This window comes from Elephas maximus, chromosome 11 (assembly GCF_024166365.1).
Source record: "Elephas maximus indicus isolate mEleMax1 chromosome 11, mEleMax1 primary haplotype, whole genome shotgun sequence".
Taxonomy (NCBI): Eukaryota; Metazoa; Chordata; class Mammalia; order Proboscidea; family Elephantidae; genus Elephas; species Elephas maximus.
In genome coordinates, this window is record NC_064829.1 from 43,175,030 (window position 1) to 43,191,173 (window position 16,144).

Consider the following 16,144-nt stretch of genomic DNA (forward strand, 5'->3'; position numbering starts at 1 on the left):
AAGGCTAAAGTTGGTCTATCAGAAAACACACCCTTTGACCCAGCAATCTCCCATCTAGGACTCCATTCTAAAAAAATATTCACACACATGCACAAATATATCTGAATAGATGCTTACTTCAGCATTGTAACAGCAAGAGAAAAAAGGAATAGTTACATAATGGTATTTTCATAGTACTGAATGCTATGCAGTTATTGAAATTCAAAGATCTGAGGATAGGTTTTCAAGACATAAAAGCAAGATGCAGAACAATACAGGCTGCATGATCCTATTTAGGTAAGAACAGAGTTTATATGTGCATGTATATTCTTATGGAAATGTATAAAAAAGGGACTAGAAGGATGTATGCTAAACTAGGATGTGGAATGTGATTGAAAGTGTTCGAGGAATCTTTGCTCTTGTATATCATTTAACTTTGTACAGTGAAAAGGTAGTTATTTATATTTCATCACTAAAAAAGAAAAAGATAAAAGAAATTCACAGACCAAGAAATGCAAATGACCAGAAAACATGAAAAGATGTTCTTCATTAAGCATCAAAGGAAAGTTAAAACAAATTTTACTTATCAGGTTGGCAAAATTTAAGGATGTGCGGTTGGTGAGAGTGTAGGCAAACGGGCACTCTTACTACCGATGGAGTTGTAAACTGGTACGTTTTGGTGGTATTTCTCAAAATGTTACTGACCCAATAAATCCATTTCTAGCTTTTTTTCCTACAGAAATACCTACATGAGTAGCAAAAATATATGTACGTGAGATGTTTACTACACTTTTATCTGTAATAAAAAATTAGAAAGAACCTAATTATCCATCAATAAGGGGTTGGTTATGCAAATTACATTACATTCATGCAATGGAATAGTATGTAGCCATCAAAAAGACTGTCTATATCAAAGTGGAAGGGCAAAGGCAAGTCTTAGTGCAGTACATGTAAAAGTGTGACAAAATTACCTACCTCATACAGTTGCTGTGAGGATTAAGAGTTAATCCATTGTAAAGAGCTTAGAACAGTGCCTAAACACAGTAAGCACAAGTGTCATATATTAAAACGTTCTTGCTTAAATATATATATGCCTAAGTAGTCCGGAAAAATAACCGAATAACTATTACTTCTGACTGAGAGTGAGAGGGAGGTGTACTTCATTGTACCTTTGTGTACTGTAGAAAATTCAAACAAGCTTTAGTGGCTTTCACATTTCTTAACCATAAAGGATAAAATTTTAACAGCCATGACTCATGGCATAGTGAAAAAAATACCTGTACTTGGAATTCACAGAACTAGATTTGAGTTTTAGCTCTAACTGGCCACATGCAAGTCACACAATCTCTGGATCTTGCTTTCCTAACCTACAAATCTAAGTGAGACAGGTAAAGTGTCTAACCCAATGCCTGGCATGCAGATTATTTCAATACATGTAACCCTACCTTCAACTCACATAAATATGATAGACATACTGCTAAATATTAGCATCAACTGGGTGTGAATGCAAGGAGCTTAACCTCCAAGCAAGCCAGAAAAAAAGCAGTCATTAGTGGATGCTCAGTGGCTATTCAGCAGGTATCAACAGCCTGCAAGCCATAACACAATGGCTGTTAGTTTGTTAACCAGATGTCCTAGTTATGCCACTGAACAGCAACTGCCTCATCACTACATTGTGAGAAGCTGGGCAGCTCCAATAACAGTAATTATCTTTGTGGAGATAAATGAACATCTGGATGAACTCATTAATCACTGAATAGTTATTTTAAATCAGTTTGTCTCGTGCGGTCTTATCCTAACCAGAGATGGCCAGTACACAGCACACATACCATCACTCCCCTTTTTCTGCGTACCACGATCCAGCTTTTTGGTCCAGCCCCTTTTCCCCACAGAGCCTGCCTTGCACTAGCCTCAAATTCTAAGCAATGTATGGGTATCAGAGCTGGCAAGACAAAAACATATTTGCCAACTGTAATACTTCTCCTAAACTCTCACATTACCAAGTATCTTTGGCATTTATGACAAACCTACCACAGGGAAGCTCCTTTGTATATAAACCCGTTGCCATCAAGTCAACTCCGGCTCACAGCGACTCTGTCAGGCAGAACAGAACCACCCCAAAGGGAGTGGCTGGTGGATTCGAACTGCCTATCTTTTGGTTTGCAGTCGAGCTCTTAACCACTGTCCCACCAGGGCTCCCCTTTGTATAAAGGAAAGACAAAAGACCTAAAAAATATGACATTTTTACCACTGAGAGGTTGCTCCTTTCTTACCTACTCAGATACAAAAATCTTGCTTTCGCAGCGTTAAGTATTCCAAATATACCACCACAAAACCTACTTGGGAAGAAGCCAGTTATAAATAAATCAATCAACTCAAGATAGTTTTATCTCAGAGCGGAGAAGTTTATAGCTTTATTGTACATTGACTTGTTTCCTCTGCCACAAAAAAACCCAAACAAAAGTCCCTACATTTTTTATAACTTAAAATACTTTGTATCATTACTACACATTTATACTTCAATAAATCTTAATCTATAAAGCACATTTCTTATAATTATCAGAAAACCTATAAACAAGCTCCACTCTGCATCACTTCTCCACCAGCTGGTCTTGCACATTTATTACTCTGCTTTTTAACAAACTCATGCAAATCTCACCTTGTTTTTTGAATTCGATCCAAGCACCAGATGTAACCAAAATCTCTTGAACCATGAAATATTTGCATTCACATGGGTCATCTTCCACACAATGATGCCCACCCAAAAAAAAAAAAGCCTTTTCTCATATTCTCTATTTTTAACTTCCACAGTTTTCCACTAAATAATAGAACTTGGAATTCTCATCCCAGGAGTAAATAATCCTACCGCTACGATGTATTACCTTAATACGTTAAAAAAAATGTGTTAAGACTGAAAATTTTAAAAAGTTCAGTCAATTCTGATAGTTAATAAACTAGTCGTTAATAAGCTAGTTCTTTATTTTTTAAACAGAACAGTCCATTCAACCTAACATACAGGTCCAACCTCAACGCTACTGGGGAATGATTAGTTTTCTTAAGACTCGCACACTTCCAAACTGTGATAGACAGTATCTGACTCAGCTCTGAAAAATACTGAACAGAATCGGCTAGCTCTTTGAACTGAGTTACTCCTTCCCCTCCCCAAATACAACACCCTGGTAAGAGAACTATGGCTCTGGAAATCTCAGAGGCAACCTCCCCTAGGACTGGTCAGACACAGGGGAAATGGCTAACCTATATGAAACAGTTTTGTACCAAACCCCCAATGATTTACAGTGGAAGAAATACCAACCTACTTACGGTAGGATTACAGTACCTAGCACAGTGCCTTGTCGGTAGAGAATGTTTAATAAAAGTCAAGTTTTTTTTTTTTTAGCCTGTGTTCAACCCTTTTGTACCAAAGAATAAAAGTAGCAAATAAACCTGACTGATATTTGTTGCCCACTTGTCAGGGAATTCTGTCCTTAACAAGGATGAGGGCAAAATAATGAATTACATCTTCAAGTCTTTTGTTTTCTAGAAGCCAAGACAGACCAAGTACCCTTATGTTGATATCTGCCCTTCAACACTGTCATTCACTACAAATTCTTCTCTAATAATTTCTACCTTTGGTTTTAATTGTTTAGGCTGTCTGCTTTCTAATGATGCACGGGAGAACGTTATTTTCATTAGTAGGATGCCTCCAAATTACATAAAGGATGAGCTGTTTTTGAGTTTTCCTGCATAGGAAGATAATAGCTGCATTTAGGTAAATTCCTAATATGCTTCAATTTTTAGATCAAAGTATCTTCCTCTATTTCAATTATCCCAGTCACTTTTTGATGTTTTATAACCATCACCTCTTAGCTGAGATTTTAAGGCTCATTTTCTTTGAGGCATTAGTCATAATTTATCTGTGATTTTCTGAAATGCATATTTTTATCTGTGATTTTCTGAAATGCATATTCTAATTGGGTAAAACGAGACAAAAGGGTAAATTCTGAAAAGATGGTTTTGGTTTTCAAACTTTGTAACTCTTACGTTGCCTTTTAATGTAGAAGGGAATGCATCTTTGCAAAGAATATTTCAGTGATCAACACAAAAACAACCTTTTGTCTAAAAGGTAAACTAAGAACAGGACAGAGATCAGGCAGTTCATTATTTGGAAAAATAACAAAGTATAAATATCACATGGAAGATTTAAGCATTAACACCTGAATTAAGTTTAAAATCTCAGTTTCTAGGCAGGTATGACACCATTTCTCTCAAGATAAAATAATGGCAAGTGACGATCTTCCACGTTTCCCAGTGGATTTTCTGACAGTCAATAGGGAAACAAACTATTATGTATCATTTCATGTTTTTAAATTTTGTGTTCATTTCTGAAGAAAAAGACCTGAGTGTTGAATTTTTTTTTTAATTTCTTAAACTTTCACAACATTCAGAAGTTTTTCTGCATTGTGTCTCCTCTGATGTCTAAAAAGATTTGAGCTTTGACTATAGGATTTCCCACACTGAACACATTCGTAAGGTTTCTCCCCAGTATGGATTCTCTGATGATTAATAAGCCCAGAATTCTGGCTAAAGGCCTTCCCACATTCAAGACACTTATAAGGTTTTTCTCCAGTATGGACTCTCTGGTGTTGCACAAGGATGGAACTTCTGCTGAATGCTTTCCCACACTCAACACATCCATAGGGCTTCTCCCCACTGTGAATTCTTTGATGAAGAATAAGGGCTGAGCCCTGACTGAAGTGTTTTCCACATTCATCACATATATGCTGTTTCTTTCGAGAGGGATTTCTCTTTCTTTCAAACCTGCCCTTGGGGAAACAGGCTTCTCCGTATTTAAAAATCTGAGGAACACCTACATTGAGAGTGCCAGGAACAACATCATGGGCTTCTACTGCTGAAGGAATCTCCTGCTTTGGAGCTAGCGCTCCATTTTCAGTCCTAGCATCATCTGAAATAAAGAAAAAAGTATCACTCGCTTCTTATTCTGGGAAAACAGAACCTGCAGAAATGTTTTTAAAAAGTTAATTAAGAGTGAATAGCTTGCACTCATCTATAAACAGCACTCTGTAAAGTGGCATGAAGGTTGTCTACTCTTAGAACAGGAAAAGGCAATGACTGATTACTAGGCTAATAAGGTAACAGAGCACAGCACAATGAAAAATTAAAAGGTTGTATCTGAATAGAAGTGGGAACATAGGTGAGCAGGCCATAACCAGTAGTCAGAAAACAAAGGGCAGAAAGATAATAGATTCTAAGTTGGCTAGGGAGACAGTCAACATGATGTGGCCAAGTCTGGATGAAATGCTATAAGAAGAAAAATAAAACTGGCCATTAGGAAATCATCACAATGTTCTTTTGCTTTAAGTAAAGGAGAATTTACAGTAAAATACAAATGTGTAAAAAATAAGCTATCTGTCAAAAGTGACTATTTCTGAAATGAGCAAGACAAGGCAGGTCACAGCCAAGATTAGACTAAAAGCACAGCATAGGAGGAGAGACCTGACCAGATGGGGCTGAAGGTAACCTGAGGGCATCCTGTATAAAATTGAGACATGACACTTTAAACTTCAATACACTCCTCAATAAACAGAAGTTTTCATGTAAAAGAAGTTTGCCCTATTTGATACTTGTCATGATACTTGAACAAGCTGTTTATTCCTAAGCCTCAGTTAGGTGTGTCTAGTGAAAGAAACGCTGAAGTTACCAACATGAGGTACCAGCACCCACCCTACACGCAGAAATAAAAGCAAATCTCATTAATAGACTGAAACTTCAAGTCTTAAAAATTAAAGACATGCAGCTCATGCACAGTAAGCAGCAGTGCTCAAAAGGAGATAAAAGTAAGCAAGTCTGTAACAAATGACTAACAAAAAGATAAAATCTTGTCGGGAAAGAAGGCTGACAGAGACTCTGAATAGAAGGGGTTAGTGGGGCCTAGAGACTTGAACAGAAAACGAGTGTGAAGATAAAGTGGGGGCAAATGACACAGAAAGGTGTGGAGGCTCCCAAGTATAGAAGAGACTAGAGTATTGAAATAAGGTTGTTTTAACACAACCGAAAATTATTCTAAAATTCAGGCAGGCCAGTTTTCTACCTAAGAAAATGCCATCTCCAAAGATCAAGAACAGCGGTTCTCAAACTTTGTTGTACCGAAGACTGTCCCAGGGACACACAAAATTGCAGGATTCAGCCCCGCTCCAGAAGTTCTGAAGTACTAACACCGTCCACTCAGGTAGGAAAAAACCTCATGGCCTATCAGGTATTTCCAACTATCTCGAGGAATGATTCCCAAGAGAGTCTCAAACAGAATTTCACTTTAATTCATATGAATCTGGAAAATAAACCTAGCAGTTTTAGGAGTATACTGGATTATGTTAAAGTATACAAGTAGGCACAGTGTTGACTTTAATATATTGGGAAAGGCTGGTCCACATGAATTATTTCAGGTTTTTTTTTTTTTTCTTCCCTCTGTACTTAAAGCATATTATAGCTAGGGAGCTTACTTTTGTATAAATACTTTGAGAAAGTGGAGAATTTTACCCGAATACCATTTCTATAGAAAATGCTTCTTAGAAAAAATGACTGTAGGTAGGATGTTAAAGAAAAAACAGAACTAACTAAATATTGAGAAAGACTTCAGTTATGCCCAACAGACAAAAACAGTGGGTGAAGCCAGGCTTATTGTACCAATAGGATTAGGCAGGAGGCTGACAGTAAAAGGACGTAAAACAGATGGCAGATAAGCAATGTTGTTTTTAGGTGCTGACCAGTCGATTCCAACTCATACTGATCCCATATGACACTGTCCCATAGGGTTTTCTTGGCTGTAATCTTTATGGAAGCAGGTCTTTTTCCTGCAGAGCCACTGGTAAGTTTGAACTGCCAGCCTTTCAATTAGCAGTTGAGTGCTTAACCATTGCACCACCAGGGCTCCTAATACACAATACTACATGCAAAATAGAGAACTTGGTCTATATGGAGGTGCTGGCACAGGGTAAGGCAAATGCCAGCCTAAGACGGGAAAGTCTTCAAGAAAGAAGTTGAAAGGGAAGAAGAGGCTGATGATGTTAATGTCTGGGAATAAAAGGTCTGAGGTCAGCCAAGCGTTGTAAGAATCAAGATCCTACAGTGTGCCTACGTGTCCAAAGAATCAGGGTAATAGTGATACTCCCTATGGTGAGAACAAGCAAAGAGTTCTGGACAAAACTGGTGAAGACAACAGACTGCCCCAAGTAGCCAAGGCCAACACTTTCATGTTCTAGCCCACATGGAGTTCCTGGTTCTCACCACAGTGCCTTAGTGAATGGAGCTCCCAGGATGCCCACTTGAGCTGGTTCTCCACAGCATCAAGCTCAGAACTTGGTAATCCCTGAGCTTCGTCTTGAGATACTACCTCCTCTACCAGCACTTCCCGTTTTCGTCGACGAAGAGAAACCTGGAAACGATAGGATTTGGTTCAGCTGGAAAGGAATTTTGATGAGAATCAGAACTAAACACACGGAAAAGAAATCATACAAAACATATACAGGTAGTCCCCAAATTATGATGGGGTTCTGTTCCGACTACTCTGTCATAAGTCAGTTCAGATGTATAAGTCGAATACTTTTTTTTTTTTTTAGTTTGCATTATTATTGCCTTTTATCAGTATCTTTACAAATCCCATCTTTATTTGTCTTTGGGAGCTGGCAATGTTACATATAAACTTACAGATATAACAGCAAATTACACACTGCAACGCTGTATGTAGTGCGTATTACTGACATGATATACCAAAAAAAAAAAAAAGAGAGAGTTGTAAGTGGGGTTTTTCTAACTCAAATATGTCATTAAGTCAGGGACTACTTGTACTGCAGAGGTCTAGATGGCAGAGAAGCTCAGACAATGGGGAGCAGTGGGGGAGAAAGCATAAACATAATTCTAACTTAGCGAAGTGAAATTTCTAATTCTGTAGCTTTGCCCACTGCTATGCCAGTACTTCAGACCCAGGAAAGTGACACAAGCAAGCTCACCGGTTGTCCAGGGTCATCAAGCTCACTCTCCAAATCCTCCAGCACCGTCACTGCCTCCTCTCCATTCTCTGGATGATGCTCTCGAACCCAAGTCTGTAACTCCTTGGGTAGAATGGCTACAAACTGTTCCAGCACTACCAGCTCCAAGATCTGTTCTTTTGTGTGTGTTTCTGGTCTGAGCCACAGACGGCAAAGTTCTCGGAGCTGGCTTACAGCTTCACGAGGTCCAGGTGAGTCCTGGTATCCAAACTGCCTGAATCGTTGTCGGAAAACCTCTGGGTCAGGAAGATGGTTCCAGGGGATACTTGATCCCTCTTCACCATCAGGGTCTTCCTCTAACTTTACTCTCAGAATTTTTTCTTCTTCATCTGGAGTTGGGATGATAAGTATTGAATCTTCTTCCACTGACTGTGCAGACATCCTGAATTACAATATTTCAAAAAAAGACAATCAAGGCAGGACACGGGCCTCAGGGAAAATCCCCGTTTTCTTCACAGGCACTCCTGAAGTACAAGAAAAAACAAATTATACGAATGTCCAAATAACCAGTTAAGAATTCAGACAGGTGCTAGTTAAGAAACATTAATGTACTGCAGTAAAAGACATTTGTTTCTTTCTTGGTTAAAAATTTCAATCAATAACCTACGTAAGAAGTCAACAAACCACAGACTGCAGCCTAATAAGGCCTGCCGGCTTTGGTACAAGGCTGCTGTTAAGAAGTTTTCTCATTTTCGAATGGTTGAACAGTATCAAAGAATATTCCACGACACATGAAAATGATATGAACTGAAAATGCGTGTCCACAAAGTTTTATTGGAACATATCCACACTCATTTGTTCACATTTCATACCATATCTACAGAATAGTTGTGACAGAGACTGTATGGCCTGGGAAAAACTAAAGTTTGCCAATCTTTGATCTACAAAATTAACAAACCCTATTTCAATAATAAAAAGAATATTTTTTTTAAAGTAAGAACCAACCCAGGTCTGTGCTTTCTAAATGAATTTGACTCTTCGTTGCCATTGAGTTGATTCCAACTCATGGCAACTCAATGTGTCATAGAGTAGAATCGCTTCATAGGGTTTTCTTGTCTGCAGTCTTTACGAAAACAGACCATCAGGCCTTCTGTGGTGCCAATGGATTGGTTCAAACCACCAGCTTTTAGGTTAGAAGTCAAACGCAAACCATTGGCACCACCCAGGGACCTTGTATTTGACCCTGTTGTTGTTAGTTGCCATTGATTTGCAACACCATGTGTGAAGAGTAGAGCTGTGCTTCCAAGGCTGGGATTTTCAGAAGCAGACTGCCAAGCCTGTCTGCTGAGGTGCCTCTGGGTGAGTTCAAGCTGCCAATCTTTTGGCTAGTAGCTCTGCGCTTAACTGTTTGTGCCACCCAGGGACTCTCGCATTTGACCCTAGAACCATGTATTTGCAATTAAAGACCGAGGTTCCTTGACGCACTTTGTTCAACTCAAAAGTAAGGACTACTTTTTTTAATCTATTAAAAAAAAATTTTACACAATTTTTTTAAGTTAAAAAAATTTTTAAATGTTTAAGAATCCTCTGGACTTAAAATATATATGAAAAGATATTCATTCGCTCAGTAACAAATCACATGATATTGAAAAAAGTTACGCTAGGTGCTGTCACCAAGCACACCATAAATGCATTTAAATTTGAAACAGGTATTAAGCACTGCAAATTCTACAAAGAAAAGGTATTCTCATAATCACCCTAAGTTTTTGCAGTGGCCCAGAATTCTGTCCTTAAACTGGATGACTCACAGTTTTCCTAGCTTCTACCCTCAAGGGAACCTTGTACTATTCCTGATCTTTTCCTTAGCATTTGCACAGTCATACCCATGGCACTGTATACAACACAAATAAGGAATGAACCATGTAGGTATTCTATGCATTCAGCCCAGAAACTGAAAATCAGTAACTTCAAGAAATTCATTGTAACCCTGTCAAGATGAACTAGGAATCCGAAAAGACCTTGTCAGGCAATACATACAAGTTTAATTAAGTACTATGCAATGTGGTGGCCTTACCAGTCGGGTTTAGCCATCATATTCATCCTTCTTTATTCCACGAATCTACTTATCAATAGCTCAAGCATTTCTAGATAAAATAAATTCTTTTCCTTTAGGTTCTCATATGGCACCGAGCGGGCAGGCCCGTGATCCCGACAGTGCTTCTGGCGGGGAGCCTCATTCCAGGTGACCACCCCACCTCGCCCTTGCAAAGTGCACTGCGAACCCCGCCCCGTCCCGTAAGGCCTCCAGCCCCTCTTCCTGGCACTTACGGTGTCCGATTCCTGAAGACCAAAGGCTACTCTGCGACCACAGAGCCGCGACACTTCCGTCCGAGATCGGTGGGACTACAAGTCCCGGCAGCCCTCGCGCCAGATCCGCCCCCTCAACCTCCGCCCGAAACGAGTCCCAGAACCCTCCGCGAGACACCAGTGCCTCGAAATAGAACAAAACCGAACGGTGGGGGAGGGGGAAGGCGGGGATCGCTGGGGACTCAGGGGGTGGGCGAGGACGCGCTGCAGATGGCGAGGATCCGAGCAGGCCTTCCGTCTTCCCCTCCCGTCTCCCAGCAGCTGGGCGAGGAGGACTCGGCCTGTCCCCTACGCCTCCCTGGAAGCCGAGGAAGGTCCCCGCCCGGTTCCTTCACCCGCTCCTTCGACGCGGCCCGCAGCTTCGATCTTAGCGTCCTTTTTATACACCCTTCCCCCGCTCAGGCGCAAACCTCTGGCTCCGGAACCGCAGCAGCTTCGCTGTACACGGCAAACGCAGAAACGCCGCGCAACAAGCGCTTCCCAGAAGCCTCCGGCTCAGACTGCTTCCGGTCTGCTGGCCCGAGGGGGCGGAGAGAGGCAAAGCCCCGCGTTGCCATGGAGATGCGGTCCCGGAGGGGGAGGGGCGACCTGACGACAATGACCACATTGAGACCGCTCTTGGCCGCGAGCCTCTCTCAGCGGACAACCCAGAGTTCTGGTTACAGCTTAAAAGAAAAGGAAAGAAAGAACTCTGACATTAAGATAGTCTTTACAGTTTAACAAGCCTTTTCACGTTCTTTATGCGATCCTTACAGTAATCCTCTGAGAGAAGTAGCAATATTGATGAGGACTTAACTACATTGCGCCAGGCACTGCTCTCCGTGGTTTAAACGTATTAAGTCCTTTAATTTTCAGAACAACCATAAGACATAGATACTTTTATTATCCCTATTTCACAGGTGAGATTACTGAGGCACAAGTAAATAACTAGCAAGTGGGAAGCAAGAGTTGAAACCAATGCATGATTCCAAGCTTTGGTTCTCACCCACTATGCTGCAGAACTGTAATGTATTATGGCCAATTTATCTCCTGGGAAACACGATGAGACAGGTTAAGAGCTTTAGCAAAGATGTCACAGTGAATTTGCAGAATACAATGCCATCTTCTGACTTCAGGCTGAACTCCAGCATTTTATACCACAAAACAGCTGCAAAGTGATTATTTTAAAACGCAAATCAGAACATTTTTATGTAAAGGCCTCCAATGGCTCTCCACTGCCTTAAATATGACATGAAAACTCCTGTGCTCTGTCCCCTGCTTACCCCCTTTGACCTCAGATCTTAGGCTTATGTGGCCCAGAATCTTCAACCTCACTAAACCAAACGTATAACGACTCATAACGACCCTATAGAACAGAGTAGAACTGCCTTATAGCGTTTCCAAAGAGCTGGTGAATTCCAGTTGCTGACCTTGCAGCTCCAGCTCTTAACCACTGCAGCACCAGCGTTCCTCAGCCTCACTTCCTACCCTTAATAGCACTTTTAGAAAAGATTATTTATTTACTTGTTTTGTTTGTAAGTCCCGTAGGGCAGGGACCTTGTCTGTCTTATTTACGAGAGTATCCCCACCTGATCCCAGGATGCCTACAGAGAGACCTCAATAAATATTTATGGAATAAATGAAAGAATTCTGGGCTGGCCACTTTGCTGCCTTTGCTAGGTCGTGTCACAGAAAAGGAGCCCTGTTGTTGTTTAAGATCTCTTAGAAATGTAGGTCCAGCCTTCCAGGAGTATTCTACCTCATCCAGGAAGTACCCTCTGCAAAGTGCCCTCATTCTCTGCTGGATGTACGGAAGAGTGAACAAGTGAACAACTGATGGTATAGGACTGCTTTTTGATCTGACCAGAACTCCATCTCCCCATGTTGTTGTTGTTAGGTGTGACAGAATAGAACTACCCCTTAGGGTTTTGTAGGCTGTAATCTTTACAGAAACAGATCACCAGTTCTTTCCCCCATGGAGCTGCTGGGTGACTTTAAATTGCCAACCTTTGAGTTAGCAGCCGAGCTCTTAACCGTTGGGCCAACAGGGCTCCTCCATCTCCTCATAACTGCTGCTAACTGTAATGCCTCTTCCTTCTTTGTAGGAGACTTCAGAATCCAGCCTGCTTATTCTACTACTTGGCTACTGCCACCATTCAGTTTGGCTGGTCTTCCCAATTTGCAGAATGCAGTGTCATCTTCTGACATCTTCACTTTTGTGGCTCCTAAAGACTAGCTGCAAAGACAGATGATCCAACAGAATGCAGAAATTATCAAACAGTATCATTAATATCACACACAAATAAAATTTTGACATCGACAGGGAACTGCCAGATATTCAGACCAGATTCAGAAGAGGACGTGGAACAAAGGATATCTTTGCTGATGTCAGATGGATTTTGGCTGAAAGCAGAGAATACCAGAAAAATGTTTACTTGTGTTTTATTGACTATGTAAAGGCATTCGACTGTGTGGACCATAACAAATTATGGATAACACCGCAAAGAATGGGAATTCCAGAACACTTAATCGTGCTCCTGTGGAAACCTGTACATAGACCAAGAGGCAGTTGTTCAAATAGAACAAGGGGATACTGCATGGTTTAAAATCAGGAAGGGTGTGTGTCAAGCTTGTATCCTTTCACCAAACTTATTCATTGTGTTTGCTGAGCAAATAATCATAGAAGCTGGACTATATGAAGAAGAATGTGGCATCAGAATTGGAGGAAGACTCATTGAACAACATGTGATATTCAGATGATACATCCTGGCTTGCTGAAAGAGAAGAGGATTTGAAGCACTTACTGATGAAGATCAAAGACTACAGCCTTCAGTATGGATTACACTGCAACATAAAGAAAACAAAAATCTTCACAAGTGCACCAATAAGCAGTATCATGATAAATGGAGAAAATATTGAAGCTGTCAAGGTTTCCATTTTACTTGGATACACAATAAATGACAAAAAAAGCAGCAGTCAAGAAATCAAATGATGTATTGGGCACATCTGCTGCAAAAGACCTCTTTAAAGTGTTCAAAAGCAAAGATGTCACCTTGAGGACTAATATACACCTGACCTAAGCCCTGGTATTTTCAGTCACCTCATATGCATGTGAAAGCTAGACAGTGAATAAGGAAGACCAAAGAAGAATCGATGCCTTTGAATTATGCTGTTGGTGAACAATATTGAATACCACGGACTGCTAGAAGCACAGAGCCTTGGTGGTGCAGTGGTTGATGCTGTTGACTGTTAACTGGAAGGTCGGCAGTTCAAAACCACCAATGGCTCCGTGAAAGTAAGATGTGACAGTCTGCTTCTGTAGAGATTTATAGCCTTGGAAACCCCATGGAGTTGCTACGAGGTAGAAGCAACTTGGTGGCAGTGGGTTTTGGCCAGAAGTACAAACAAATCTGTCTTGGAAGAAGTATAGCCAGAGTGTTCCTTAAAAGGGAGTATGACGAGACTTCATCTCACATACTTTGGACATGTTATCGGGAGGAACCAAGACAGGAACCATCCTTTTTCTAACTTTGCCTTTGATGTTCTGGGCTCGTAGCTTGTCATATATAATCGTTTCACTTTTTTTTTCGGGTCTTTGTTGTAAGAGAGATCACCAGAAGCATCTGACTACTCTGCCATCTTGGCTCCGCCTTCCAGCTCAAGGTATTTTTATTTTGTTTTGTTTTGCTTTTCTCTTAGTTATCTAGTGCTCCTATAACAGAAATACCACAAGTAGATGGCTTTAACAAAGAGAAGTTTATTTTCTCACAGAAAAGTAGGCTAAAAGTCCAAATTCAGGATGTCACCTCCAGGGGAAGGCTTTCTCTTTCTGTTGGCTCTGGAGGAAAGTCCTTGTCCTCATCCTTCCATGGCTGAGTAGCTTCCCAGGTGCAGGGACTCTGGGTCCAAAGGACGTGCTCTGCTCCTGGTGCTGCTTTCTTGGTGGTATGAGGTCCCCCTGTCTCTCAGCTTGCTTCTATCTTTTATATCTCAAGGAATTGCCTCAAGGCACAATCCAATCCTGTAGGTTGAGTCCTGCATCACTAACATAACTGCCACCCATCCTCCCTCATTAAGATCATAGAGGCAGGATTTACAACATATAGGAAAATCACGCAATACTGGGAATCATGGCCCAGCCCAATTGATAGACACATTTTTGGGGGGACATAGTTCAATCTATGACAGCTTTAAATGTTTTCATGTTTAACCAATGCAGCAAAACAAAAAAGACTTTTTAAAAATCAAACAAAAATACTTGAGGAAGATAAAAATGTTGCAAAGTTTTACTAAACCCTTTGCCTGTTTTATCACTCCTAATTTTTTCTAAGACGGTGAATGGAAACCCCAATTAGCTTTTCCTCACAAAATTTTACTCTTTTGAGGGCACAGACCAACAGCACTCACTTAGAAACCTCATCCTTCTAAGCCCCCTATATGGACTCTTTCCTGAACAGTGGCCACTGTTGCCATCTTAGATATTGAGTCAAGATATACCATGTAACTCTGGGAAACCTAAGTGTAGGGAACAGCTCCTTGTCAATTTCTGATAACCTTGCATATATCAACATTAAAAAAAAAATCAACATAGGCAACCTCAATTGCTCATATGTAAGTCAAAGTTGAAGCTGAAAAAAATTAAAACGAGTCCAAAAAAAAAAAATCAAAACCAAACAGGCTGCTGTCGAGTCGATTCTGACTCATAGAGACCCTATAGGACAGAGTAGGACTGCCCCATAGAGTTTCCAAAGAGTGCCTGGCAGATTCGAACTGCTGGCCCTTTGCAGCCATAGCACTTAACCACTACGCCACCAGTGTTTCCAAAATGAGCCCAGGAGAACCAAAATACAACCTTGACTTTATCCTACCTGAATTTGGAGACCATCTCAAGAATAGATTTAACACTTTGAAAACTAAAGACCAAAGACAAGACAAATTGTGGGAAGGCATCAAGGACATCATACATAAAGAAAGCAAAAGGTCATTAAAAAGACAGGAAAAAGAGAAAAGACCAAAATGGACGTCAGAAGAGACTCTGAAACTTGCTCTTGAATGTAGAGCAGCTAAGTGAATGAAAGACATGATGAAGTACAAGGACTGAACAGAAGATTTCAAAGGGCGGCTAGAGAAAAGACAAAGTAAAATATTATAACGAAATGTGCAAAGATCTGGAGTTAGAAAACCGAAAGGGAAAAACACACTCGGCATTTCTCAAGCTGAAAGAACTGAAGAAAAAATGCAAGCCTTTAGTTGCAATGTTCAAGGACTGTAAGGGCAAAATTTTGAATGATACAGGAAGCATCAAAAGCAGAGGGAAGGTATACACAGAGTCATTGTACCAAAAAGAATTGGTCAACATCCAGCCATTTCAGGCAGTAGCATACGATCAAGAACCGACGGTACTGAAGGAAGGACTCCAGGCTGCACTGGTGGCATTGGTGAAAAACAAGGCTCCAGGAATTGACTGAATACCAATTAAGATGTTTCAAGAAACGGATGCAACTCTGGAACCACTTACTCATCTATGCCAAGAAATTTGGAAGACAGCTACCTGGCCAACCAACTGGAAAAAATCCACATTTGTGCCCATTCCAAAGAAAGGTTATCCAACAGAATGTGGAAATTATCGAACAATATCATTAATATCACGCACAAGTAAAATTTTGCTGAAAATCATTCAAAAGCAGTTGCAGCAGTATATTGTCAGGGAACAGCCAGAAATTCAAGCTGCATTCAGAGGACATGGAACCAGGGGTATCATTGCTGATGTCAGAATCTTGGCTGAAAGCAGAGACTATCAGAAAGGTGTTTACCTG

General features: G+C 40.6%; 1 protein-coding gene across 2 annotated transcripts; it reads right to left on the reverse strand.

Annotated features, from left to right (window-relative positions):
• Positions 1-4,021: 4,021 nt before the first annotated feature.
• On the reverse strand, positions 4,022-10,854 carry ZNF24 (zinc finger protein 24). Of its 2 annotated transcripts, none has more exons than XM_049902544.1 (4): positions 10,760-10,854; positions 8,004-8,506; positions 7,282-7,429; positions 4,022-4,942 (listed from the first exon to the last, which is right to left on the reverse strand). In XM_049902544.1, the coding sequence occupies exons 2-4, from the start codon at positions 8,421-8,423 to the stop codon at positions 4,404-4,406; spliced, it is 1,107 nt and encodes a 368-aa protein (XP_049758501.1). In that variant the 5' UTR covers positions 8,424-8,506; positions 10,760-10,854; the 3' UTR covers positions 4,022-4,403. The 2 variants fall into 2 exon arrangements, with proteins under 2 accessions (XP_049758501.1, XP_049758500.1); XM_049902543.1 differs by having other exon boundaries at positions 10,311-10,854.
• Between the last annotated feature and the right edge of the window lie 5,290 nt (positions 10,855-16,144).

Excerpts from the sequence above, each read along its gene's own strand:
- ZNF24 (XM_049902544.1), bottom strand. The coding sequence starts at position 8,423 with ATGTCTGCACAGTCAGTGGAAGAAGATTCAATACTTATCATCCCAACT. Across the intron at positions 7,430-8,003 it reads TTGATGACCCTGGACAACCG|GTTTCTCTTCGTCGACGAAA; the intron begins GTGAGCTTGCTT and ends TATCGTTTCCAG. Across the intron at positions 4,943-7,281 it reads CCATTCACTAAGGCACTGTG|ATGATGCTAGGACTGAAAAT; the intron begins GTGAGAACCAGG and ends TCTTTATTTCAG.